Source organism: Oncorhynchus keta, chromosome 8 (genome assembly GCF_023373465.1).
Source record: "Oncorhynchus keta strain PuntledgeMale-10-30-2019 chromosome 8, Oket_V2, whole genome shotgun sequence".
NCBI lineage: Eukaryota > Metazoa > Chordata > Actinopteri > Salmoniformes > Salmonidae > Oncorhynchus > Oncorhynchus keta.
Window position 1 is genome coordinate 31,866,345 of NC_068428.1, and position 24,771 is coordinate 31,891,115.

General features: G+C 42.7%; 2 protein-coding genes across 12 annotated transcripts in view; one reads left to right on the forward strand and one right to left on the reverse strand.

Moving 5' to 3' along the window:
* Positions 1-1,370: 1,370 nt before the first annotated feature.
* LOC118387212 (left-right determination factor 2-like) lies at positions 1,371-3,186 on the reverse strand. The gene is made up of 4 exons (XM_035775378.2): positions 2,919-3,186; positions 2,430-2,676; positions 2,068-2,307; positions 1,371-1,934 (listed from the first exon to the last, which is right to left on the reverse strand). Exons 1-4 carry the CDS (start codon positions 3,184-3,186, stop codon positions 1,610-1,612), a joined length of 1,080 nt encoding a protein of 359 aa, XP_035631271.1. The 3' UTR covers positions 1,371-1,609.
* Positions 3,187-10,190: 7,004 nt separating this feature from the next.
* The window catches only part of LOC118386628 (serine/threonine-protein kinase MRCK alpha-like), a 134,139-nt gene continuing 119,558 nt past the window's right edge, over positions 10,191-24,771 (forward strand). For 5 of the 11 annotated variants that reach the window (XM_052523987.1, XM_052523985.1, XM_052523986.1 and 2 more), the window contains exon 1: positions 10,191-11,418. In XM_052523987.1, coding sequence (XP_052379947.1) covers positions 11,241-11,418 — 178 coding nt within the window. In that variant the 5' untranslated portion in view covers positions 10,191-11,240. The remainder of the gene's footprint in view (positions 11,419-24,771) is intronic. The other 6 variants (XM_052523983.1, XM_052523992.1, XM_052523988.1 and 3 more) reach the window with 2 other exon arrangements.

Consider the following 24,771-nt stretch of genomic DNA (forward strand, 5'->3'; position numbering starts at 1 on the left):
CAGACTGCCCTCAGCTCTAAAGCCTTATGTACCCCATTAAAATGACAAGACCCCCCTCGCAGGCTGCAAATTGAGCCTTGATATTGTCTATAGAGTTCTCTTCACGGGACTATGTCTGAGGCCTATTTATCTGCTAAACCAGATGTAAACATGGAGCTGTAAATATGCGCTCTGAGATTTTTTGGCAGTGTCTGCTCCCTATTGGAAGCAAACAGCCAGCACACTCAGTCAGGAAGCCGATGCTCAACAAATCTGTTTAACCATGCCAGCGCATACCCAATGCTCCTTCACTGAAAGAAGTTATTAGTCATTAGATCTGTTATTAACTTAGTACCAACTAAATACAGTGGTAAATAGGGAGATAAGGTGTAGGCTTAGCTGGAGACAAGTGTACTGTTTGTGTGAAGGGTGTAAGAATGCCTTGATGGCTATAGCCTGACATAGTGTGATGGGTATAAGAATGCCTTGATGGCTATAGCCTGACATAGTGTGATGGGTATAAGAATGCCTTGATGGCTATAGCCTGACATAGTGTGATGGGTATAAGAATGCCTTGATGGCTATAGCCTGACATAGTGTGATGGGTATAAAAATGCCTTGATGGCTATAGCCTGACATAGTGTGATGGGTATAAGAATGCCTTGATGGCTATAGCCTGACATAGTGTGATGGGTATAAGAATGCCTTGATGGCTATAGCCTGACATAGTGTGATGGGTATAAGAATGCCTTGATGTCTATAGCCTGACATAGTGTGATGGGTATAAGAATGCCTTGATGGCTATAGCCTGACATAGTGTGATGGGTATAAGAATGCCTTGATGGCTATAGCCTGACATAGTGTGATGGGTATAAGAATGCCTTGATGGCTATAGCCTGACATAGTGTGATGGGTATAAGAATGCCTTGATGGCTATAGCCTGACATAGTGTGATGGGTATAAGAATGGCTATAGCCTGACATAGTGTGATGGGGTATAAGAATGCCTTGATGGCTATAGCCTGACATAGTGTGATGGGTATAAGAATGCCTTGATGGCTATAGCCTGACATAGTGTGATGGGTATAAGAATGCCTTGATGGCTATAGCCTGACATAGTGTGATGGGTATAAGAATGCCTTGATGTCTATAGCCTGACATAGTGTGATGGGTATAAGAATGCCTTGATGGCTATAGCCTGACATAGTGTGATGGGTATAAGAATGCCTTGATGGCTATAGCCTGACATAGTGTGATGGGTATAAGAATGCCTTGATGGCTATAGCCTGACATAGTGTGATGGGTATAAGAATGTCTTGTGGAAAATAATAAAATCAGACTTCTTAATAAAAAAAAGTATATTTAATTCTGAAATCATCCATAGTATTTACAGCTTAAAAACATAACATTTGAGACAAAATCAGACAGTTTTTTTCCTGAGTAATACAGTATACAACTCATAAAGTCTAAATTATGAATGAATTATTTACAAAAAAAATAATACAAAGTGCTTGTGAATAGAATTTGTCTCAAGAGATCTGTCATGCTCCCTCTTATTATATTCCCACTTTCAATAGAAAAGTACTTGGAGTTAATGTGGAGGTGCCCTGCCCAGTCTACAACGCTTGACTTCAAACTATGGAAATGTTGTCCATGGTGCAGGCACACGACTCCACGATCATGTTGGGGAACTCGGCCACTTCTATCTCCGTGTAGTCACCCTTCTTGACCAGGTACATCATGGGCAGCGGGGCGCTCTCCGCGATGGTACACTTCCGCTCCCCGTAGCCGTAGTTTCGCTTGGGCTGCTTGCACCCTCCAGCGCATCGGTAGGCCTGGTAGCCCGCTGGTTCGATTATCCAATACTGGGTCCACGTGAGCGCGCGGAAATTGATGAAGTATTTTTCTCTGCAGCACGTGTCCTTATCTGGATTGATTTCACAGTCACCTCGAGACCTAAGCAGAAAATAAATAGGGAGTCGTTAGTTAACTTGCACTAATTGATGCGTAAAGGTAGGGTAATTGTTACTGGACCAACGTAACAATATTTAAAAAATATTTGGAATCTGTATAACAAAGCGCGCCTTACCCAAACTCTTCGAGGTTGAGTGTGTAGAGGATCAGCTCAGGTTTTCCCAAGGTGTTTTCCGTCTGGTCCTGGGTGGTAAAGTGGACACTCTTGGCCATTTCTGCCGCGTAGCTGCCAGGTCTCTCGCCCTCGATCCACACCTCTAGGTTCATAGGTGTTTTCTGCTGCGTCTTTGACCAATAGTGCACACCCTGTGTGACATCAAAGCTTATCCAGCCAGTCTCATGGATGGGGATCAACCTACAGGAAATAAATGGTTGATTAAAAACCTTGCACATAGGTTCTACATTATAAGAACAAAGAACAACACATTGCCTAACGGAAATGATCTGGACATGAAATGGCTTTGCGTAAAATCTTACCGTGAGTCCACCAGAGATGTTGTGTTGGAGCCGTTCTCCAGCATCTCTACCCAGTAGATGGAGACTCTGGCGTTGTTAACCGGACGGTGGTTCCTCCTCTCGGGCATGGAGCGCTTGTGAGGAGGGGCTTTCTTGTACAGTTTCAGTTCGGCCATGGTCACCTCGCTATTATGGGGGATGCGGGTGTCCATGTCAAAGACCATCCGTTGCCGAGTGGTGTCCGAGTACACAAACTCCCCATAGATGTCTAATAGAACAGAACATAGAAAGTATTAAGTATTGAGTCTAAAATTCTCACTAACATGCATGGGTTGAAACTATGAGTGCACACAAAATGCGAGTACCCCAAACAGTCATTTGTGCACCTGTGCCAAACTCGGTCTGCAACAATTATGTATAACATCCAAGCAATATATTGCTATTTTTATATATAAATATATAATCAGATATATTTATGTCTCAAGCAGGCCTACTAGAAAATGATCTTACCTGCATTTCCTGGGATTCCCCTCAGAATCCCCGCCAAGCTTGGCAGAGACCTGCGCCGCCTTTCGTGGTGCAGCTTCAGCATCGACAGGTATTTATTCTTAATGTGCGCAGGCATTACAATATTCTCCAAATCCCTTTTGTGAATATTCGGAACTTCATCCAGTCCTAGTTTTTGAAGCAGGGTATCCTTCATGTCCTTGTGCGTGAAAGCTTTGGACACGGCGAATAAAGCCGCAGCACACAAAACGCAGGCACGGAGAAAATCCATCATAAATCTTCCCAACGGGTGTCTTGTCCAGCAAGGAGAAGACAACTACAGTAGCAGAGAAGCTCAGAGCGAGAAAGTGGTCCCCTGACATCAAGGGGCCCTTATAAACACCTGGCCCTCCCAGTCAGTCATTCGCATATTGAGAATGAGGGGGTTGGGCAGGGGGAACGATAGACTATCTCAACAAAAGTGTGACATTAAAAACAACGTCCCCATCAGGACATCAGAAGTGCCATACTTTAAACGGCAACTATTTCATCAGATTATATTGTATCAGTATAATTTATAGATTCATTTAAACACCATTCCTCTAAAATCGTAAAGGGATTTTATACAATTTATATCCTTCAATTTTATACAAAGCATTTGTAAAATTCAGTCTCCTCCATATCATTGAGAAGTCTAGTGATGTTTGTGGCAAAAAAAGAACAAGTTGCAGTAAGAAAACTCCTAAACACAGCATAATTGTTATGGGTTGAGAATATTGAATTGATCCAGAGACATACATGTAGTAGCCTATTTGTAGTATGGTTCTAAGTAATGTTAGTTTGCAGGATGAGATGATTACAAATGGGTTGGTATTAAATGTTCCTATATGTTAAAATCATCCCAAAGGATGGACACTTGATTGATCAAATATTTTGATCAATACATAAGTACATTTAATATATAATATATATTTATTTATAACAAATGCCTTCCCATTGACTCTTCTTCTTGTTGTCTACATCTGCACAGGTGTTCCAGACAGACCCTGCCCATGTGAACCTGTGCTGTACCCTACACACCTACACAGCCTACACACCCTGATGTGTACATTCCACTGGACAATATAAAGCAAGCCCAGTCTGGCAACTGTCTGTCAGTGTTTATTTCTGTCTGTCTAGCAGACATTTTAGTTGATCAGGGGCACCATGTATGGCCCATCACTTGTGTGGGGAGGAGGGGCCAAGGGGATTAGATGTTTATTCCAAACCCATCACCCCTTCTGCCCCTCGGACAGATTAAAATGATTAGCCAAACAGACAGTTAATCCAAGGGCCGGAGTGAGGATGTGGATTGGGAGGCTCTTCACATGTTGATGATTATCTTATTCCACTGCAGGATTTGCCTTGCCTATTTTGTCACACAAACATAAGAAGAGGGGCTGGTTTTCCTAGAGTGGGCCCTAGTCTGTGTTTGTGTATTGGGGCTTATTTGTTCAGAGATGTCAGACAGACTAAAGGAGGACACAGGAAGAGTAAATGACAGATGACTGTCAGGGGGACATTGTTAGCCGCCTCTGAAGACCACACTCAATGCCCTCCTCTGGAACTACTGTTTTCAAGGCTGTTATAAAATGCTTATTCTAGTGAGGCATTTACCTTATGTTCATATTCTTATATTTTATTATTGTTGTTGCATTGTCGAGAAAGAACCTGCAAGTAAAGCATTTCGTTGGATAATGTATACCATGTGTATCCTGTACAGTATATACGACTAATAAAAGATTGAAACTTGTTTCCCATTTATTAGCTAAAGTGCCTGAAATGTATGGCTACTATATTTGACCTGGGTCAAATAGACTTGTCAAATACCTAAACTATGCATGATTAATTTTACCTGGTACACTGCCTATGTGCACCAAATTCTATGACATCAATTTGACCCAAGTCTGCATACATCAATCACTACATCCTAAAGTCTACATAAACATGTGAAACAATTATTTGCATTTTAAGAAATATTCAAATCAATACTACTTATATACATTATAGGCTAAAATAATTTCCACACCAGTGAACATGTGATCCTTTCACTAACAAAGTAGTTTCTAATGTAAAGTTAGCATATGCAATAAGATTGTCTGATGATTAGAAACACCACAGGAGACATGTGAATTCAGACCAGATGCATTGGGTCAGCCTATACATAGCCTATGGATCTCAGTGATCTCTTGAAAGCACAAAACGTTCCCTTCCATTTGGACCCCTAATTTAGTAAATTAAAATACCTTGTGTGATATTTGTCAGTCTTTCCCCCTTCCCTTCTCAATCACAGACAAGACAGGACAGGGCGCTGGTTCAAAGCACAGATGCATCCGATTCTCCCAATGTGCCATTCCTCTTCAATCAGAGGCCTGCCAGCTCCTACAATCAACAACAGAAGTGTTAGTTAACATCTCACATCTGCATTAGAAAAGCTGTCCAATTTATCTGTGATCCGCTTCCTTTTGTGAAACATAAAATCCCCCCCCTATGCATCTAAACATTACAAAATGGTATAATGATGCACATGACTGTAAAATCAAACATCCGTTCTCCTTCCATGGTTTGAATTGATTATAGAGAAAGAGCTTAAAATTACATTTATCAAAATGTAAAGTGTATGAGTTTCTGTACATTTGCATGGACTTCACTTCAGCACAAAATCAGCAGGCCAGGCCTATTATTTTGAGCATCTCAAATGAGAGAATGAAGCTGTGTGTAAAAGTCAATATTGAAGTTGTAGCCCACATGATTTAAATGACATTACACTATTGTCACTAACTTCCTAATTATGCTATATCCTGCCTGATCTCAACATCAAATATTGAAGAAATGCAATGTTTGCATGTGAATTGCTCTACTTGTAGGCTAATTGCCCAGTGTTCAAGTGGCCAATGTTGGCCAATAATCCTGTGCAGGGACCAACAGACCAGGCTGGACAGTCAGTTGTATGGGCTGTTTAATTGACAAGGCTATAGCCTAATTATATTTCATATTTTATCACAGTTAATAGGGTCTCCAAAGGAATATGACTACTTGGTTTTATCACGGTAGTTTATTTCTGTCTGTTCAGAGACTATTGGAGACTTACTATCTTGAAAAGGAATGTTGTATCAAATTGCCTCTATGCCCTACCTAGGCTACAATAGTATACATCTATCTACTGTAGATGCTTAATTGACAGGTGAGATTTCATATTTGACATTGTTACGAAATGATTGACAAACATGATGTAAATCAACTAAAGTAACTTTTAATTACCTTCTGGATGATTGTCAAATCTACAATCGGTATCTGTTTGCAACGAGTTTCGATTCAAAACATCAGTAAAAGGAGTCGATGAAGTTCCAGGGCTCTCCAATCCTGTTCCTGGAGAGCTATCCTCCTATAGGTTTTCAATCCAATCCCAGTTGTAAACTAACTAACCTGGTTCAGTTTATCAACCAGCTATGTATTAGAATCTGGTGGGCTAGATTAGGGTTGGAGCGAAAACCTACAGGACGGTAGATCTCCGGGAACAGAGTTCGAGAACCCTGCGGTAAACGAATGAACGAACGTATAATGAACGTATTATCCTTAAATCAAACCTACCGGTACAAGGCAACCATCCCCATCCAATAATTATACAGAATTGATGGCTGTGAAGATTCGCCAGGGGGCGCGGTTGTTCCAAGATATGTCATCAGATCCAATTTGCCACTTCCTTGGCCTAGTACTAGCCTGTGTTGAAAATATAATAATAAAAATGTTTGCTTTAATATTTCAACACCGATACGCATATTTAATGGCACAGAATATAACGCAATGGTTTTATACCTTCTCGATCATCATAGGGGTGGTAGAAGATTTTTTAACAAAATAAAATATCGTTTTTGAACACTATTTCCAACTGTTAAACACATAACATGTTTGAACTATTGTCTTTGAAATGTAAATGCCTTTCATGTTGATAGCTCGGCAACACCATATTATGCTAGCAGTACTTTTATTTCTGATAATAAGCTGCAAGAATACAAACATTGGCTGATACGCTGGAAGATAATGCTGCGATAATGAATATTATTGTCAATCAATGAAGTCAATAGTTCACATATTTGACATCTGGTGAGGTCCATTGAAAAATGAAAATCTATTAGATTATTAGCTAGCCATGTAAACTACTTTGTGATCTATCCCAAAATGATTTAGTGTTTGTTGCTTGCTAATGCTGTGTTCACAACATCTTGTAATTTCATTTAAAAAAAAAAGTGAAAGCAGCTCTGGATATACATTTTAATAACCTCCATGTTTGATTGTATTGTCCAGTTCAAAACGTGATGCACCCAACTCGTATTTACTATTTCACAAATGGTAATTACTACCTTCCCAATTTGTTATGAATGCAGCATTACTCAATGCAATGTGCAGATACAAAAATAAATTGTGTTAAGCAATTAAAGGGCCTGTTCTCGTTCTTAAATGTGTCATTCCATTCTATACCAATCAAATGAAATGCTGAATACACGCTGAATACAACAGGTAGACCTTACCGTGAAATGCTTATTTATGAGCCCTTAAATAAACTAAGTAAAAAAATCTAGAAAAACTACATACAATAAAATTAAATGTCGGGGATGGCAGTGTGGGCAGCAATGGCAGTGGGGCAGCGAAGCAAAACCATCATGTATTTTGTGATAAAAGCACCACATTTGGCATAGAGGTAGATTCATGGGTCCCGGCTAGAAGGGATCCAGCTTTTGTCAGATTTTACTTTTCGTAGCAGGTTAAGAGAATTCACTTAGTAGGTTAGGATAATTCGGTTAAGGTTAGGAAAAGGGTTAGGGTTAGCTAAAATGCATAAAAAAACACCCCAAAATCTTTTTATGTAAATTTGACAAAAGCTGGATCCCTTCTAGCCATGCACCCTTAAAATATTTAGATATGGAGCCACCCCAGATTTGGTCCCTGGGGGCACGGCAGCCATTTTTCTAAATGGCTACCTAATGGTGTCACTATTTTGAAATTCAGAAGGATTGTTTTAAGATGAAGGCTATAAATTGGCTAAGAGTTAGATTTATGGACCCTGAAAACATTTAGATTATGGAGCCAACCCAGATTTGGCCCCTGGGGGGTGTGGCAGCAATTTCTTTAAATAGCCACATAGGGTAACACTATTTTACAATTTAAAAGGACTATTTTGAGGTAAACACACCATATTTGGTACAGCAGTAGATTTATGTAGCCTTAAAAGATTAAGATATGGAGCCACCACAGGTTTGGCCCTCGGGGGCCGTGGCCGCCATCTTCCAAAATGGCCACTGTCGGTTATACAATGTTACAATTCTAAAGGCCTTTCGTACTCCTTGTAATATACTGTGTGTTACTGTTAAACCTTTTGGTTTTCAGGAGATCCAGGCCAGAATATGTGATTTAAAAAAATCTAAGAAGTATAGGAGGTTACTTTCTATAGATTTAAGGGTTGTAAAATAGTTGTACAGTCTGCAGCTTTTTAGTAAAATGGCTGCCATGGCCCCCAGGGGCCATATCTGTGGTGGCTCCATATTTGAATCTTTTCAGGGTACCTCAGTCTACATCTGAGCCAAATTTAATCTGCAAATCTCCAAATAAAATCTCTGTCCATTTCATAAATTGACTGTCATGGCCCCCAGGGGCAAACTCTGTGGTGGCTTCATATCTAAATATTTTGAGGATACATGAATCTACCTCTGTGACAAATTTTGTGTGTTTATCTCTAAATAGTCTTTCTGAATTGTACAATAGTGTTATCCTATGCAGCCATTTTGCGGTGGCTCCATATCTAAATATTTTTAGGGTCGATAAATCTAAATCTGGAGCCTTTATCTTAAAGCTGCAATATGTAATACATTTTTTGGGTGACTGACCAAATTCACATAGAAATGTGAGTTATAGATCTGTCATTTCACAGGGGGTTGGTGGACCATTAATTAGGGAGGATGGAGTGGAATAGGAGGAACGGTATCAAATACAGCAAACACATGGTTTTGATGTGTTTGATGCCATTCCATTTTCTTCACTTAGGCCTGTTCAGCTGGTGTTTCTGTGGTAGCAGGGCAGGGGGACAGGATCCAGAGCGCTTCCAGTAGGATGCATGTGTCTGTTATGCAGGGTTGGGGATCAATTCTATTTCAATTCCATTTGCTGTCATTCTTATTGAAAGCAAGTCTAAGAAGCGTTAGATCAGTTCTATGAGTGCTACTTCTATGCTTCTCTTTCTTACGTTGTGTTTTTGTGTCTTTTACTTTTGGTTTTGTACACCAGCTTCAAACAGCTGAAAATTCAATATTTTTCATGATGGAAAATATATTTCACAGTGGTTTAGATGCAACAATGATTATCTACACTATACTTGCTTGTTTAGTCACATAGACTGAAATTAGGCTAACTATTCGAATTTTAGTAACCAGGAAATGGCAGAGCGATTTCTACCTAATGCATCTTTAAAACAGTCCTTCTGAAGGGTGGGTATGATTTGTGGAACGCTCCAAAAAACGTTGTAAATAACAAGGTTGTCAACAAACAACGCGTACAAAGTAGTAGTAGTTCCCCTTGCTCTGCAAGGGCCGCGGCTTTTGTGGAGCGATGGGTAACGATGCTTCGTGGGTGACTGTTGTTGATGTGTGCAGAAGGTCCCTGGTTCGCGCCCGGGTATGGGCGAGGGGACGGACGTAAAATTATACTGTTACATTGATGCTGTTGACCCGGATTACTGGTTGCTGCGGAAAAAGGAGGAAGGTCAAAAGGGGGGTGAGTGTAACGGATGTGAAACGGCTAGCTTAGTTAGCGGTGTGCTCTAAATAGCGTTTCAATTGGTTATGTCACTTGCTCTGAGACCTTGAAGTAGTAGTTCCCCTTGCTCTGCAAGGGCCGCGGCTTTTGTGGAGCGATGGGTAACGATGCTTCGTGGGGGACTGTTGTCGTTGTGTGCAGAAGGTCCCTGGTTCGCGCCCGGGTATGGGCGAGGGGACGGACGTAAAAGTTGTACTGTTACACAAACATTAAGAATAAGCTTTGTGTTGAGTTGATGCCTGTTTGGAAACTAGTTAGCTAGGTGAATTAATCATGCTACTTTTTATGCATTGTTTGTTGGCAACCTTGTACTTTACAAAGTTTTTGGAACGTTCAGCAAATACCCACCCCTTCTGAATTCCATAATAATGTTACCATCAGTGGCCATTTTGAAAAATGTTTGCCACGCCCCCTTAGGGGCGGCTCCATATCTAAATATTTTCAGGGTACATCAATCTACCTCTGTGCCAGATTTTGTGCTTTTATCACAATATGCACGATAGTGCCTATTTCTTTCAGGTTCGCCACCTAGCTACAACGACCGCAGTTTCCATTCACAATATTGTCCGCTATCCTTCCAGTATACCCTCGCGTCCCACAGGACAGCAGATGCTGTGACGGCAGTGTGTGACGGTCGCCATGATGAGCTGGGGTTTTGCCTGCAGCAAGCTGTAGTTCGAGAACGGCAAGCGACCGACGTGGGAAGCAAGGGGGAAGGCGGTGTACTGGATTGGTATGAGCAAGAATGCAGCTTTTTTCTTGACGAGAAAAAGCTCAACCCCTCAGAGAAACCGCATTTTCGACGGATACAGCAATGGACATATATTCGAACCATAGTTTTAAACTGTGAAGACGGCCAGGCAGTTGATTTTAAAATAATTGAATTTCAACGAAAAAACGAGCTAGTTAAGCCTTGCGCCCTTCCATTCTCAGACTCAACAGAGGAGGGGCATTGCATTGAGGCTTTGTAGCATTGCAGATCTAGCGTTGATGCATTTTTTTCCGCTGCAGTTTGGATAACCACATATCAACATCTCAGGGGATTGTTATAACTGAATTCTCACGGGTAATATTTTCACTGGGGGTATTTTTGACAGGAGAAGACTGGAAAAAATACGTAAGGAAATACTACAAGCGGCTTTCATTAGCCTACGTCAAAATCTGCTGGTTGCAGGTCAGGGTCTGCAATTGTGAGTTCTCCTTTGTGTTTTGGGGGAATAGGATAAATAAAATGAGGAAATATTACATGGCTCACTCACCTCCGAGATACTCTATATATACCTTTGTGAGAGGTGGATCATGATAGTTCTATTTTAGCTCGCTATTAGCTTGCTTGCTTGCCTCAAAGTTTTTATTCATTTTGCTACAAGGTGAGACCGAGACAAGCTAAGCGAACTTCTTCTGTTAGTCCCTGGTCAGCCGGAATATAAGGTTTAGCTAACTATTTAAGTGAGTTAATATAATTTCCTCTACCAGCATCACCTGACTACAGTTTGAATCATGTCGGGAGAGGTCCGTTTGAAGAAACTGGAAAAGCTGATCCTGGACGGCCCAGCTCAGTCAAATGGCCAATGCCTTAGCGTGGAAACGCTATTGGATATCCTTATCTGCCTTTATGATGAGTGCAACAACTCACCCCTCAGAAGGGAGAAAAACATCTTGGAGTTTCTGGATTGGGGTAAGTTCTTTTGATGTAATGGTAATGGTGGTGCAATGTGCCCCCCCCTTTTACCACATACCTTTTAATAGTAGTAGAGACCTCAGCACAAGGCCTGGTCATGAAGGAGCTGCTATCCTCTTAGCCTAGGCCACCTCCACAGCCCCGTTTTTAACTTCAAGGCAATTGTGCTTTTCTAGTGTATGACTGTTTTGGGGTACTTTATATCCAACTTGAGTCGTGTCCCATAACAAATTGACTTTACACACCAACAGCAAATGTTACCATTTGTTGTAGTGGCAGTAGCCAGGCAGTGGCCTAGCATGAGCCCCAAATGTCATGGAACGTTTGCAATGGTGTAACCTCTCCCCCCACTCACGGTCATTGAAAAGCAAACCACACACACAACTTAATCATTTGTTGAAAAAGCGAACTGTGTGTGTAACGACATTGGTGGTTTGGTTCGAGCACCAATGGAATGCGAACGAGCTTTTATCTGAATGGTCCAGTGGTAACTCTGTATGGGTATGCCTTACCGAGATGCCCAAGTGCCAAGTGGGATTTAATTTGGACATTTACCCCGTGTTAACACACATGCTTCATTTAGGCTAAGGGGTTGTAATGTATTGCGAGTACATGTAGCCTACTAAAATTAAGCATATTTCAACACATTTGGTGGTGTCCTCCTTTTGACCTCTGAGCTTACCACAAGGTTTGATGACATGATTTGACAAATGCTTCATAACGTAATGAATAGTGCTTATACCCAGGCCTGTCACATGAAACACCATTCTCCAAAGATGGATGAGACACTTAAAGTCAAAATACACCTTTCACTTTAACTTTAATGTTCACAAAACATAATTCTCAAAACATTGCCATTATAAAACACCATGTTATAAAGTATAAGACTAGCTATGATTTATGTCATCCCTGATATCCCCTTCATCAGCCCACAACAGTAGGCAAACATTACTATAAGGTTTGCTTTTCATCACTTAGCTTGGTGAACTCATTTTGGTTGATATGGCAACAGACCCCTGTATAACCTGCAGCCATCGGTGAATGGACCAGGCCTAGTTCACCATATCCTTCCGTTATGACCTTATAACACTGACTACCTAGTAGTAAGCAGAAGATTGGAAGAGGCGTTGACCTGAATTACACTATTTTTAAGGCTCAATTATGAAATATGTAACAATTGTTTTATCTGCATTGTTTATTTGCTATTAATGGAACTATGTTCATTCTAAATACTGTCCAGCACAATGCTACAGCGCTAGCCTATATTATACACTAATAACAATGTTATAGGCCTAAAACACTCTACTATACTTTATGATACTATACTATAGGCCTACTATCTATCTAGCCTAAGTCCAGATATGAGGAGGATCAGAATAAACAACAATCTGTTTGAAAATGAACTGTTGTGGTTCTGGTGTGGTTCTGGTATGGTGTGGGTATGATGTGGTGTGATGTTGTGGTGTGGTTATGATGTGGTTCTGGTGTGGTGTGGGTATGATGTGGTGTGATGTTGTGGTATGGTTCTGATGTGGTGTGGGTATGATGTGGTGTGATGTTGTGGTGTGGTTATGATGTGGTTCTGGTATGGTGTGGGTATGACGTGGTGTGATGTTGTGGTGTGGGTATGATGTGGTTCTGGTGTGGTGTGGTATGATGTGGTGTGATGTTGTGGTATGGTTCTGGTGTGGTGTGTGTATGATGTGGTGTGATGTTGTGGTGTGGTTCTGGTATGATGTGGTGTGATGTTGTGGTATGGTTCTGGTGTGGTGTGGGTATGATGTGGTGTGATGTTGTGGTGTGGTTCTGGTATGATGTGGTGTGATGTTGTGGTGTGGTTCTGGTGTGGTGTGATTAGAGGTCGACCGATTATTATAATTTTTCAACTGCGATACTGATTATTGGAGGACCAAAGAAAGCCGATACCGATTAATCGGCTAATTTTGAATAAAAAAAAAATATATATATACACTGCTCAAAAAAATAAAGGGAACAATAAAATAACACATCCTAGATCTGAATGAATGAAATATTTTTATTAAATACTTTTTTCTTTACATAGTTGAATGTGCTGACAACAAAATCACACAAATTATCAATGTGGAAATCAAATGTATCAACCCACGGAGGTCTGGATTTGGAGTCGCACTCAAAATTAAAGTGGAAAACCACACTACAGGCTGATCCAACTTTGATGTAATGTCCTTAAAACAAGTCAATATGAGGCTCAGTAGTGTGTGTGGCATCCACGTGCCTGTATGACCTCCCTACAATGCCTGGGCATGCTCCTGATGAGGTGGCAGATGGTCTCCTGAGGGATCTCTTCCCAGACCTGGACGAAAGCATCCGCCAACTCCTGGACAGTCTGTGGTGCAACGTGGCGTTGGTGGATGGAGCGAGACATGATGTCCCAGATGTGCTCAATTGGATTCAGGTCTGGGGAAGGGGCGGGCCAGTCCATAGCATCAATGCCTTCCTCTTGCAGGAACTGCTGACACACTCCAGCCACATGAGGTCTAGCATTGTCTTGCATTAGGAGGAACCCAGGGCCAACCGCACCAGCATATGGTCTCACAATGGGTCTGAGGATCTCATCTCGGTACCTAATGGCAGTCAGGCTACCTCTGGCGAGCACATGGAGGGCTGTGCGGCCCCCCCCCAAAAATGCCACCCTACACCATGACTGACCCACCGCCAAACCGGTCATGCTGGAGGATGTTGCAGACAGCAGAACGTTCTTCACGGCGTCTCCAGACTCTGTCACGTCTGTCACATGCTCAGTGTGAACCTGCTTTCATCTGTGAAGAGCACAGGGCGCCAGTGGCGAATTTGCCAATCTTGATGTTCTCTGGCAAATGCCAAACGTCCTGCACGGTGTTGGGCTGTAAAGCACAACCCCCACCTGTGGACGTCGGGCCCTCATACCAACCTCATGGAGTCTGTTTCTGACCGTTTGAGCAGACACATGCACATTTGTGGCCTGCTGGAGTTCATTTTGCAGGGCTCTGGCAGTGCTCCTCCTGCTCCTCCTTGCACAAAGGCGGAGGTAGCGGTCCTGCTGCTGGGTTGTTGCCCTCCTACGGCCTCCTCCACGTCTCCTGATGTACTGGCCTGTCTCCTGGTAGCGCCTCCATGCTCTGGACACTACGCTGAAAGACACCGCAAACCTTCTTGCCACAGCTCGCATTGATGTGTCATCCTGGATGAGCTGCACTACCTGAGCCACTTGTGTGGGTTGTAGACTCCGTCTCATGCTACCACTAGAGTGAAAGCACCGCCAGCATTCAAAGGTGACCAAAACATCAGCCAGGAAGCATAGGAACTGAGAAGTGGTCTGGTCCCCACCTGCAGAACCACTCCTTTATTGGGGGTGTTTTGCTAATTGCCTATGGTTTCCACCTGTTGTCTATTCCATTTGCACAACAGCATGTCAAATGTATTGTCAATCAGTGTTGCTTCCTAAGTGGACAGTTTGATTTCACAGAAGTGTGATTGACTTGGAGTTACATTGTGTTGTTTAAGTGTTCCCTTCATTTTTTTGAGCAGTGTATAATTGTAATAATGACAATTACAACAACTGAATTTATTTTATTTATTTATTTCACCTTTATTTAACCAGGTAGGCAAGTTGAGAACAAGTTCTCATTTACAATTGCGACCTGGCCGAGATAAAGCAAAGCAGTTCGACAGATACAACGACACAGAGTTACACATGGAGTAAAACAAACATACGGTCAATAATACAGTATAAACAAGTCTATATACAATGTGAGCAAATGAGGTGAGAAGGGATGTAAAGGTAAACAAGGCCATGGTGGCAAAGTAAATACAATATAGCAAGTAAAACACTGGAATGGTAGTTTTGCAATGGAAGAATGTGCAAAGTAGAAATAAAAATAATGGGGTGCAAAGGAGCAAAATAAATAAATAAATTAAATACAGTTGAAAGAGGTAGTTGTTTGGGCTAAATTATAGGCGGGCTATGTACAGGTGCAGTAATCTGTGAGCTGCTCTGACAGTTGGTGCTTAAAGCTAGTGAGGGAGATAAGTGTTTCCAGTTTCAGAGATTTTTGTAGTTCGTTCCAGTCATTGGCAGCAGAGAACTGGAAGGAGAGGCGGACAAAGAAAGAATTGGTTTTGGGGGTGACTAGAGAGATATACCTGCTGGAGCGTGTGCTACAGGTGGGAGATGCTATGGTGACCAGCGAGCTGAGATAAGGGGGGACTTTACCTAGCAGGGTCTTGTAGATGACATGGAGCCAGTGGGTTTGGCGACGAGTATGAAGCGAGGGCCAGCCAACGAGAGCGTACAGGTCACAATGGTGGGTAGTATATGGGGCTTTGGTGACAAAACGGATTGCACTGTGATAGACTGCATCCAATTTGTTGAGTAGGGTATTGGAGGCTATTTTGTAAATGACATCGCCAAAGTCGAGGATTGGTAGGATGGTCAGTTTTACAAGGGTATGTTTGGCAGCATGAGTGAAGGATGCTTTGTTGCGAAAAAGGAAGCCAATTCTAGATTTAACTTTGGATTGGAGATGTTTGATATGGGTCTGGAAGTAGAGTTTACAGTCTAACCAGACACCTAAGTATTTGTAGTTGTCCACGTATTCTAAGTCTGAGCCGTCCAGAGTAGTGATGTTGGACAGGCGGGTAGGTGCAGGTAGCGATCGGTTGAAGAGCATGCATTTAGTTTTACTTGTATTTAAGAGCAATTGGAGGCCACGGAAGGAGAGTTGTATGGCATTGAAGCTTGCCTGGAGGGTTGTTAACACAGTGTCCAAAGAAGGGCCGGAAGTATACAGAATGGTGTCGTCTGCATAGAGGTGGATCAGAGACTCACCAGCAGCAAGAGCGACCTCATTGATGTATACAGAGAAGAGAGTCGGTCCAAGAATTTAACCCTGTGGCACCCCCATAGAGACTGCCAGAGGTCCGGACAGCAGACCCTCCGATTTGACACACTGAACTCTATCAGAGAAGTAGTAGACCTTAGAAAGGCATGGTAGGACCTTAGAAAGGCATGGTAGGATAGATATAGGTCTGTAGCAGTTTGGGTCAAGAGTGTCCCCCTCTTTGAAGAGGGGGATGACCACAGCTGCTTTCCAATCTTTGGGAATCTCAGACGACATGAGAGGTTGAACAGGCTAGTAATAGGGGTGGCAACAATTTCGGCAGATCATTTTAGAAAGAAAGGGTCCAGATTGTCTAGCCCGGTTGATTTGTACGGGTCCAGATTTTGCAGCTCTTTCAGAACATCAGCTGAATGGATTTGGGAGAAGGAGGAATGGGAAAGGCTTGGGCGAGTTGCTGTTGTGGGTGCAGTGCTGTTGACCGGGGTTGGAGTAGCCAGGTGGAAAGCATGGCCAGCTGTAGAAAAATGCTTTTTGAAATTCTCAATTATGGTGGATTTATCAGTGGTGACAGTGTTTCCTATCTTCAGTGCAGTGGGCAGCTGGGAGGAGGTGTTCTTATTCTCCATGGACTTTAGTGTCCCAGAACTTTTTTGAGTTAATGTTGCAGGAAGCACATTTCTGCTTGAAAAAGCTAGCCTTGGCTTTTCTAACTGCCTGTGTATAATGGTTTCTAGCTTCCCTGAACAGCTGCATATCACGGGGGCTGTTCGATGCTAATGCAGAACGCCATAGGATGTTTTTGTGTTGGTTAAGGGCAGTCAGGTCTGGGGAGAACCAAGGGCTATATCTGTTCCTGGTTCTAAATTTCTTGAATGGGGCATGTTTATTTAAGATGGTTAGGAAGGCATTTAAAAAACATATCCAGGCATCCTCTACTGACTGGATGAGATCAATATCCTTCCAGGATACCCCGGCCAGGTCGATTAGAAAGGCCTGCTCGCTGAAGTGTTTCAGGGAGCGTTTTACAGTGATGAGTGGAGGTCGTTTGACCGCTGACCCATTACGGATGCAGGCAATGAGGCAGTGATCGCTGAGATCTTGGTTGAAGACAGCAGAGGTGTATTTAGAGGGGAAGTTGGTTAGGATGATATCTATGAGGGTGCCCGTGTTTAAGGCTTTGGGGGGGTACCTGGTAGGTTCATTGATAATTTGAGTGAGATTGAGGGCATCAAGTTTAGATTGTAGGATGGCTGGGGTGTTAAGCATGTTCCAGTTTAGGTCGCCTAGCAGCACGAGCTCTGAAGATAGATGGGGGCCAATCAGTTCACATATGGTGTCCAGAGCACAGCTGGGGGCAGAGGGTGATCTATAGCAGGCGGCAACGGTGAGAGACTTGTTTTTAGAAAGTAGAAGTTCAAATTGTTTGGGTACAGACCTGGATAGTAGGACAGAACTCTGCAGGCTATCTTTGCAGTAGATTGCAACACCGCCCCCTTTGGCAGTTCTATCTTGTCTGAAAATGTTGTAGTTTGGAATTAAAATTTCTGAATTTTTGGTGGTCTTCCTAAACCAGGATTCAGACACAGCTAGAACAACCGGGTTGGCAGAGTGTGCTAAAGCAGTGAATAGAACAAACTTAGGGAGGAGGCTTCTAATGTTAACATGCATGAAACCAAGGCTATTACTGTTACAGAAGTCATCAAAAGAGAGCGCCTGGGGAATAGGAGTGGAGCTAGGCACTGCAGGGCCTGGATTCACCTCTACATCGCCAGAGGAACATAGGAGGAGCAGAATAAGGGTGCGGCTAAAAGCAATAAGAATTGGCCGTCTAGAACGTCTGGAACAGAGAGTAAAAGGAGTTTTCTGGGGGCGATAAAATAGCATCAAGGTATAATGTACAGACAAAGGTATGGTAGGATGTGAATACAGTGGAGGTAAACCTAGGTATTGAGTGATGAAGAGAGAGATATTGTCTCTTGAAACATCATTGAAACCAGGAGATGTCATTGCATGTGTGGGTGGTGGAACTAATAGGTTGGATAAGGTATAGTGAGCAGGACTAGAGGCTCTACAGGGAAATAAGCCAATAAACATTAACCAGAACAGCAATGGACAAGACATATTGACATTAAGGAGAGGCATGCTTAGTCGAGTGATCAAAAGGGTCCAGGGAGTGGAGAGGTTGGTTGGGGGTCACGGCGATTTAGACAGCTGATGACCACAAACCGTGGTTAGCTGAATACTAATGATTTGCCAGTAAAGAAGCTAACTAGCTTCTGATTAACTTCTGGGCTAGCTTCTGGCTAGTTTCTGGCTAGCTTCTTGGAGGATTACAGATTTGAGGTAAATAATAGTTTTTATAAATATAAATTGGTGAGGCGGGTTGCAGGAGAGTGTTTTGAAGATGAGTTGATGGAAAATAAAAATAAAATGTACGTGAAAAAAGTTGTAAATATATATATATACAGGACACAACAAGACGAGGACAAAACACGTCTGAACTGCTATGCCATCTTGGTTATCTTGATTGAATGAACACTTATATTTTAACTTAAAGTAATTCATCAATAAAATCAATTTGGTCTCAAATAAATCATGAAACATGTTAAATTTGGTTAAAATAATGCAAAAACAAAGTGTTGGAGAAGAAAGTAAAAGTGCAATATGTGCCATGTAAAAAAGCTAATGTTTAAGTTCCTTGCTCAGAACATGAGAACATATGAAAGCTGGTGGTTCCTTTTAACATGAGTCTTCAATATTCCCAGGTAAGAACTTGTCGTAATTCTAGGACTATTTCTCTCTATACCATTTGTATTTCATATACCTTTGACTATTGGATGTTCTTATAGGCAGTATCTTATTGCCAGCCTAATCTCGGGAGTTGATAGGCTTGAAGTCATAAATAGTGCAATGCTTGAAGCACAGCGAAGAGCTGCTGGCAAATGCAGGAAAGTGCTGTTTGAATGAACGCTTACGAGCCTGCTGCTGCCTACCACCGCTCAGTCAGATTGCTCTATGAAATATCAAATCATGTACTTAATTATAATATAATAACACAGAGAAATACGAGTCTTAGGTCATTAATATGGTCATCTTTTTCTTCCATATCATCTTTCTTATCAGAGTGACTTATGTAACAGTATAATTTTAAACCGTCCCCTCGCCCATACCCGGGCGCGAACCAGGGACCTTCTGCACACATCAACAACAGTCACCCTCGAAGCATCGTTACCCATCGCTCCACAAAGTTCCTCCCGTAGTTCCTCACCCAAGCCTCTCCAGGTTCTCCTTTACCCAAATCCAGATAGCAGATGTTCTGAAAGAGCTGCAAAACCTGGACCCGTACAAATCAGCTGGGCTTGACAATCTGGACCCGCTATTTCTGAAACTATCTGCCGCCATTGTCGCAACCCCTATTACCAGCCTGTTCAACCTCTCTTTCATATCGTCTGAGATCCCCAAGGATTGGAAAGCTGCCGCAGTCATCCCCCTCTTCAAAGGGGAGACACCCTGGACCCAAACTGCTATAGACCTATATCCATCCTGCCCTGCCTATCTAAGGTCTTCGAAAGCCAAGTCAACAAACAGGTCACTGACCATCTCGAATCCCACCGTACCTTCTCCGCTGTGCAATCTGGTTTCCGAGCCGGTCACGGTGCACCTCAGCCACACTCAAGGTACTAAATGATATCATAACCGCCATCGATAAAAGACAGTACTGTGCAGCCGTCTTCATCGACCTCGCCAAGGCTTTCGACTCTGTCAATCACCAAATTCTTATCGGCAGACTCAACAGCCTCGGTTTTTCGGATGACTGCCTTGCCTGGTTCACCAATTACTTTGCAGACAGAGTTCAGTGTGTCAAATCAGAGGGCATGCTGTCCGGTCCTCTGGCAGTCTCTATGGGGGTGCCACAGGGTTCAATTCTCGGGCCGACTCTTTTTTCTGTATATATCAATGATGTTGCTCTTGCTGCGGGCGATTCCCTGATCCACCTCTACGCAGACGACACCATTCTATATACTTTCGGCCCGTCATTGGACACTGTGCTATCCAACCTCCAAACGAGCTTCAATGCCATACAGCACTCCTTCCGTGGCCTCCAACTGCTCTTAAACGCGAGTAAAACCAAATGCATGCTTTTCAACCGATCGCTGCCTGCACCCGCATGCCCGACTAGCATCACCACCCTGGATGGTTCCAACCTTGAATATGTGGACATCTATAAGTACCTAGGTGTCTGGCTAGACTGCAAACTCTCCTTCCAGACTCACATCAAACATCTCCAATCAAAAATCAAATCCAGAGTCGGCTTTCTATTCCGCAACAAAGCCTCCTTCACTCACGCTGCCAAGCTTACTCTAGTAAAACTGACTATCCTACCGATCCTCGACTTCGGCGATGTCATCTACAAAATGGCTTCCAACACTCTACTCAGCAAACTGGATGCAGTCTATCACAGTGCCATCCGTTTTGTCACTAAAGCACCTTATACCACCCACCACTGCGACTTGTATGCTCTAGTCGGCTGGCCCTCACTACATATTCGTCGCCAGACCCACTGGCTCCAGGTCATCTACAAGTCCATGCTAGGTAAAGCTCCGCCTTATCTCAGTTCACTGGTCACGATGGCAACACCCATCCGTAGCACGCGCTCCAGCAGGTGTATCTCACTGATCATCCCTAAAGCCAACACCTCATTTGGCCGCCTTTCGTTCCAGTACTCTGCTGCCTGTGACTGGAACGAATTGCAAAAATCGCTGAAGTTGGAGACTTTTATCTCCCTCACCAACTTCAAACATCAGCTATCCGAGCAGCTAACCGATCGCTGCAGCTGTACATAGTCTATAGGTAAATAGCTCACCCTTTTTCACCTACCTCATTCCCATACTGTTTTTATACTGTTTTTATTTATTTACTTTTCTGCTCTTTTGCACACCAATATCTCTACCTGTACATGCCCATCTGATCATTTATCACTCCAGTGTTAATCTGCAAAATTGTATTATTCGCTTACCTCCTCATGCCTTTTGCACACATTGTATATAGACTGCCCATTTTTTTTCTACTGTGTTATTGACTTGCTAATTGTTTACTCCATGTGTAACTCTGTGTTGTCTGTTCACACTGCTATGCTTTATCTTGGCCAGGTCGCAGTTGCAAATGAGAACTTGTTCTCAACTAGCCTACCTGGTTAAATAAAGGAGAAATAAAAAATAAATTAAAAAAAGGCCACGACCCTTGCAGAGCAAGGGGAACTACTACTTCAAGGTCTCAGAGCATGTGACGTAACCAATTGAAACGCACACCGCTAACTAAGCTAGCCGTTTCACATCCGTTACACTTACACTTAGTGGATTCATCTTAAGATGGCTAGGTGAGACAACCATATCAGTCTTTTTGTTGTTGATGGGGGTGAATAGCCTACTCTTTGAAGAGGTAGTGTTTTAGACCCTCTCTCTCTCATCTCTCTCTTCGCCATACTTTCTGTCATTCTCTTTCTCTCCATTGCAACCTCTTTCCATCTCTTTCCATCTCTTTCTCTTCCATATCATCTTTCTCTTCCATATCATCTTTCTCTTCCATATCATCTTTCTCTTTCCATATCATCTTTCTCTTCCATATCATCTTTCTCTTTCCATATCATATTTCTCTTTCCATATCATATTTCTCTTTCCATATCATCTTTCTCTTTCCATATCATCTTTCTCTTTCCATATCATCTTTCTCTTCCATATCATCTTTCTCTTCCATATCATCTTTCTCTTCCATATCATCTTTCTCTTCCATATCATCTTTCTCTTTCATATCATCTTTCTCTTTTCATATCATCTTTCTCTTTTCATATCATCTTTCTCTTTTCATATCATCTTTCTCTTTTCATATCATCTTTCTCTTTTCATATCATCTCTCTTTTCATATCATCTTTCTCTTTCCATATCATCTTTCTCTTTTCATATCATCTTTCTCTTGAAAGTGAGGATATTTTAAACACACCATACACCTCACTTAGTTACTCACAGTCCTACCCAGGCCAGGTGTTGATGGGCATGGTAGAAGTTAGGAGGGTCTGTGGGTGTTGATGGCGTTGATTGTGATGTGAAGGGCCAGGACATCCTTATCACGATGCTGGATGTTCTACTTTTCCCTGTGATGATTCCACAGGGGCAGCTAACAGGAAACACAGGGACTGGATGCTGGGCTCTTTGGGCACATGATGTCATACCAGGAAGTGGCTCTGCTATGTATTGTGTTGGTCACTGCTGTCCTGCAGCCTGTGACTATAAAGACAGCTGGCAGTGGTCAGGTCACTCACACTCTTCATTTATTAATTTATACACACGTGTACACACACACATTTAGTTGGTGAAGGTTCCTTTTCCATTCTCCCGAGAGGGATCACCATCATGTAGGGGTACTATTAAGTCAGAGGGCGGCCATGTCACGTCACAGTGGATGTCTTCCCTGAACCCTCACTCCATATCAGACCATTGAAGTGGCCTAAACATAGCAGACCAACAGTCGGTTAAGTTTTCATGCCCTCCCCCAAATCCTTACATAGCACACATACCCACTTCTAACAGTTTCCCAGCTCAACCAAACAAACCACCTAACCAATAGAAGGTGCAGCTGAGAATGAATCCTATTTTCTAGCAGCAGGAAGCTGAACCTCCTATATATGAATGACTGGCCCTGGTGTTCTCACCACTCTCCCAGAGGGTAGCCTACAACTCGGTTTATTAGCAAGCTCTGATGACCAAGAGGTTTGTAAATGTCCGTCATCTGCCGCTGGGATGACGCCTGTCTCCCGGCTGTGGATCCAGCAGGCCAGGCAGTATTTACAGAACATTTTGGTGTGAATATGAACTCACACACGCAGGACACACACGCAGGACACACACACACAATCACACATGCAGGACACACACGCACACAGGCTGAATAAGGACCATTACTCTACTCATAAATTACTTCCAAATTAGTCAAACCCAGAGGAACAATTAGCCCCCCCACCCAAGTCTAGACCAATGACACAGAGTGACATTGTTTTCTGAAATTATTTTTCACTTGTGAAAGGATGAATTTACGCAAGGCTTACTAGTTGAACTGTTATGGCTGAAATGGATGCGGAGCCAACTGGCAAAGACATCCTACTGTCTTTCCCTTCACTTAGGCCTGTTCAGCTGGGGGTTCTGTGGTAGCAGGGCAGGGGGACAGGATCCAGAGTGTTTCCAGTAGGATGCATGTGTCTGTTAAGCAGGGTTGGGGATCAATTCTATTTCAATTCAGTATTTTCGAAAAGTCTAATGAAATCCCAAGTGGTAGTCTGTGGGTCATCTACTCAATGTGTTTGAAAAACACACCGTAAACAAAATATTTGTTATTATTTCAGTCTGGTATCATATTGGATCAGTGCCCAGATTTCTGGCTTCAACCGGGAAAACTATTAAAAGCTCAGAACAGGCCCGTCAGGACAGGCCCAGCAGAACAGATCAGGTCCAGCATCTTAGTGGTGCTGACCTAGTATCAGTATAGCCTTTTAGATCATAATGAATATAATTCAAATCAAATTTGATTTGTCACATGCTCCGAATACAACAGGTGTAGTAGACCTTACACTGAAATGCTTACTTACAAGACCTTAACATACAACGCAGTTTTGAAATATTAACTAAATAAACTAAAGTAACATTTAAAAAAAGGAACACAATAAAATAAGAGGCTGTATACAGGGGGTACCGGTACCGAGTCAATGTGTGGGGGTACAGGTTAGTCAAGGTAATTTGTAGGTATGGGTAAAGTGACTATGCATCGATAATTAACAGCGAGTAGCAGCAGTGTAAAAACAATGTCGGGGGGGGGTGGTCAATGTAAATAGTCCGGGTGGCCATTTGATTAATTGTTCAGCAGGCTTGGGGTTAAAAGTTGTTAAGGAGCCCTTTGGACCCAGACTAAGCACTCCGGTACTGTTTGCTGTGCGGTAGCAGAGAGAAGTCTATGACTTGGGTGACAGGAGTCTTTGACAATTTTCTGGTCCTTCGCTGACCAGTAGGGAACCTGATCCCAGATCAGTACTCCTTCATGGCTGAGAAGCTGGGTCCGAGTCAATAAATAACATGCAGAAAAACCAGGATATCTCTGCCTTTAGTTTGTTCCCCCTCTCTACCACAGGATGTTGACCCACACAGAGGGCTTGGCATGGGGCAGCTGTAATAGTAGAGTTATATGCCAAATCATTTACCTCTGCTTGCTCCCAGGCCAGGTTTTCTCTCTCTCCTTGTATGCATGTATGCCTTACTGGGTGTGGCTGGGAAATAGGCCTACAGACAGACATATACACACACGAATATAGGAAGCATACAGACGGTGCATTGCAGTCATTCTTTCAACACAACAGGACCAAGAAAAGAAACATTGCCACATACTAAGTCCCCCAAATTATGCTATTAGATAGCAATAAACAATGTATTTTGTGGTGATGTTGAGCGTC